Source organism: Cicer arietinum, chromosome 4 (assembly GCF_000331145.2).
Source record: "Cicer arietinum cultivar CDC Frontier isolate Library 1 chromosome 4, Cicar.CDCFrontier_v2.0, whole genome shotgun sequence".
NCBI lineage: Eukaryota > Viridiplantae > Streptophyta > Magnoliopsida > Fabales > Fabaceae > Cicer > Cicer arietinum.
The window spans coordinates 18709661-18713968 of NC_021163.2; the positions used below are offsets into that span (position 1 = coordinate 18709661).

General features: G+C 25.3%; 1 protein-coding gene across 1 annotated transcript; it reads right to left on the reverse strand.

Moving 5' to 3' along the window:
* Positions 1 to 2183: 2183 nt before the first annotated feature.
* Positions 2184 to 3005, reverse strand: LOC113786371 (uncharacterized). The gene has a single exon (XM_027334153.2). The coding sequence runs from the start codon at positions 2975 to 2977 to the stop codon at positions 2297 to 2299; it is 681 nt and encodes a 226-aa protein (XP_027189954.1). The 5' UTR covers positions 2978 to 3005; the 3' UTR covers positions 2184 to 2296.
* Between the last annotated feature and the right edge of the window lie 1303 nt (positions 3006 to 4308).

The following is a 4308-nucleotide window of genomic DNA, read 5'->3' on the forward strand; positions in this document are numbered from 1 at the left end:
TAAAAATATTATAATATATATATATATATATATATATATATATATATAGATATATTAACTCTATCTATTAAGTCTGTTGATCAAAAGAACCGACTTACAAATATGACTTGTTGAACTGAATTTATGATGTTTAAGTCGGTTAAGTTGAACCGACTTAAAAGGACGAAGCTCTGTTAAGTCGGTTAAGTTGAACCGACTTAAAAGGACGAAGCTCTGTTAAGTCGGTTCAACTTAACCGACTTAAAAATAACGTGTTTGTTAAGTCGTTTGTTGTTAACTCGGACACGAAACTGACTTAAAATATACATTTTAACCGACTTAAAAAGATAAATTTCTACTAGTGTTCATTCATTCTAAAGGTACAAATACAATAGCTCACACATTTATCTCAATTATACAATAAAAAAAAAAATGTATATGAGATTTATGGTAGCTAAAAATAATTTTTCTAGTAGTGTAACTAGAGTTACTATCATTTATTCTATTAATAAATAAATGAGATTTATGTGAGAAAAATGTGTTAATGTTTCAAAGGAAATGATTTTCACATTTTGAACGAGATTTATTTCCTTCAAATAAATGTGTTACAAGTACATACAATCACTTAGTATTATGCAAGCGTTTGTGCTATAAACAATTGCTTTCATTGCATCCATTATTATGTCACATAGTTGAGTTCGGGGCAAATAATTTATTATATAGCATCTATTAATTCTATTCTTACATCAAAATCTTATACGATATCTAATTTTCTCTTAATAAGGCTAATATGAACTCTATTAATTTATTTTCTATTTTTATTTGGATAGTACTCTCAAATTGTTTGTTAATTACACTTAAACTCATTTATAAGATGTTTTGAAATTTTAATAATAGATTGCACTACATATTTTTAATGTAAAGTGAAATTGCGATACTGAATTACAGTAAATATCTTAGTTTTAGGATTTATTCCACTTTTATGAATTAATTTGTCACTGTTATGTAATTTAGTTTATTTTATTGTATTAATTTGTTTGGTTAATTTAATATGCTCCTTTCATTTTAATAAAAAGAGAGTATTCTCATCGAATCAAATTTTAATTTTTATGTCTCACAATTTATTTCATTCATTTTTAAAAATTTAAAAATAAAAAAAGGCTTTCATTGAATTTGAAATTTGAGCTATATTTTGTTAAAACTTTCTTTAAATTTGTTCCATTTTTTTAGACATATATAGAAGCACAAGTTCCAAGACATAGAATTTCGTATAAATTGAATGAATAGATAAATTGGTTCTTCAAATTACAAATGTCAGTTAAATTAATCATTAAATTTTATAAATTAACAAATGCACCCCTAAAATTGTAACACAGTAATCAAAATAATTTATATTTAAATTTTTATCGTTACACTTGTGAAGTAACTTGTTGATTGAATATTTGATCATTCTACGTTGATTTTGTATCAATATCATCACAACATCAATTAATTTTTTATGAAATTTAAATTTTTTATGAACTAATTTGTTCATAATCAGTCCATGTGCAATTACAATTACTCACAAATTCATCTCTACGACGATAAAATTTCATAAACAAATGTGTTCTCAAAAAGATGACATTGTGAGTTCAACATGGATAACTCACATATTTAATCACATTGCATCATCAAAATATTTAAACAAAAAAATTTACAAAATAATTATTTTAATTGATATTTTATATTTATATATATATATTTATCATTTCACAAAATTTAAAAGACTAATTTAATTAATACTTACGATTTCAGAGATTAACTTGAATAGTATCTCCATGTAAAATCTAGCTATCGAAGGTAATGAAGGTCGCATGTTGTTCATTTATGTACGTTCATTTTTTGTTTTGTACAATTGGTTATTTAATAATTTTCTCTTTTGTAAAAGAATAATGTTACCTTTTATCTATCTTTTTCAAAATTAAATACAACATAATATTAGTATATTATGTTAATATTTTTTTCTTTTACTGGGGTGTGAACCACGATTGTAATAAATTTTATAAATTTCCTATATATATAAACAACCTTAAAACATCAATTAAATAGATCCCGATTGAGAATAAGTGAAAACTATTTTGATCGACAAGTACTATCGATCGATTTCATGTTATGCTGCAATGCGATCCAATTCATTTAAATCAGTTGTGATGAGAGATTTAGTATTGAAAATCAACGGGTGAACATAAATAAAGAAATAAAAGCATTGAAAAATAATAGTTGGTACAGAACTAAACATGAAAATAAAATTGATGCAGCCTGTTGATTGAATATTAATTCATGATGAATCTTGGGGCTCCGATTTTACTTTGATTGGAATTGGAAGAGGAGTAGGATCAACAGCAATGGTCTGATCATCATTGATAGCAGCAGCAGCAGCAACAACAGTGATTCCATCATCGACCTTCTGAATTTGAAGATTAGATCTGTTTCGAACTCTTGACATATATCTTTTCTTTCTCTGTTCTTCACTTTCTCCCTTGTAGTGACTCGACGTCACGTGACAAGCAAACTTCTGAGAAGTAGCAAACACTTCATAGCACTCTGAACACGTGTACGGTCCATATTTCTTGTGTGGTAGACTATGGATTCGACCGTCCTTATTCTTATTCTTCTCCTTCTTCGTCGTCTTATCATCAGCAGCAACAGCACGAATTGGAGTCGCCATTATTACATCATTATTATTAATTGGTGCCGGTGACGGCGACGGTGATGGTGATGGTGGTTGATCATGGTGACCGGATTGAACTTCTAATATATGTACGGATTTTCTAATTGAAGCGACATCACCAGTGTCATTGGCATTGCCTCGAGGAAGAAGGTGGTATGTATGAGTAACTGTGTTGTAGCCACAAATCCATCTTCCATTTTCATTTTCGGGAGAAGGGGGAGGAGAAGACGAAGAAGAAAAGATAACATCGGTGCTACTAACACCAACAAACGCCTCATTGGAACCCATCGATGAAAATGAAATGAAATAGAATGAAATGAAATGGAATAGAAAAATATATGATACCAAAAGAATAGTAATGTGGATCAATTTATAGCGAATTGTTGTTATTATTATTTTTTTATTTTGTCTTAGGTGCTATTAATTAATGGTCTAAAATACGACTTTATTTAATGAAATAGATTCCGTTTTCTTCTTGTAGTTAATATATTTCAATGAGAGAATACACTACTACGTAGTTGAGTAATATTATATATCATTTAGTAAGATAAATTAGATGACTTTTTTATTTAAATTTATATATAAGAGAATATGGAAAATGTAAACTAATATAATATTAATGTTCAATAAAATTGAAGTATATGTGATGGTTATTTTTAAAAATAGTTATAAAATATACTTAAAATAAATTATTATAATGGGTTGACAATATAAAATTAATTTACGGTGTATAACTATTAATTTTTTTAGGCAAAATTTCTCTTGGTCCTTAATTGTAACTTTATCTTTTTTTTTTTATTTAGTCTTTTATATTTTTTTTCTTGATTTAGTCTTTTATTTAATTTTAATTAAAAATTTAATCATTTGTATCTTAAAATGTCAACAATGTTATTCTTTCTTTATTAAAACTTATAAAATTCATCAAAATCTTCAAACAAAACTCATAAAATTCAATAACAATTTCAAGAAAATTCATATATTCATCAAATACATAACTCAAATATTCAAATAAATTTATATTTTCATCTTCAACAACATTAAATTCATCAAATAAAGAATAAAAATATGAATTTATTTAAAAATTTGAGTTATGAATTTGATGAAATTTGCATTATATTGAAAATGATAATTAATTTTATGGGTTTTGTTTGAAAATTTTGATGAAATTTTTAAATTTTTGTCAAAAAATAATAACATTGTTAACAGTTTAATGCATAAAGGATCAAATTGTTATTTAAAATTAAATAAAATACTAAATTAAAAATAAAAATAAATAAAGGACTAAAGGGTTAAACTTATATGTTAATATGTATGTATGTTAATATATATAGTATATTAAAGTTGTATTTTAATATATAAATATGGAAAAGAAATTTACAACTCTTTGACCATCTATATGAAGAAGTTTCCAAATTAATTGTTGTATTGATTCTTTTTTACACATTAAAAATAAAACGGTTACATGCTCCTCGTGGATGCATGAATACATGTTAGCTTTGTAACATGGTATTTTTAAGATTAAAAACTCTAAAATTTTATATTCAAAGTTCTTTTTAATTTATATTAATTAAGGTGTGGCAAATAATAGATAATAATTATAGAGTGTTAATATAATTGAG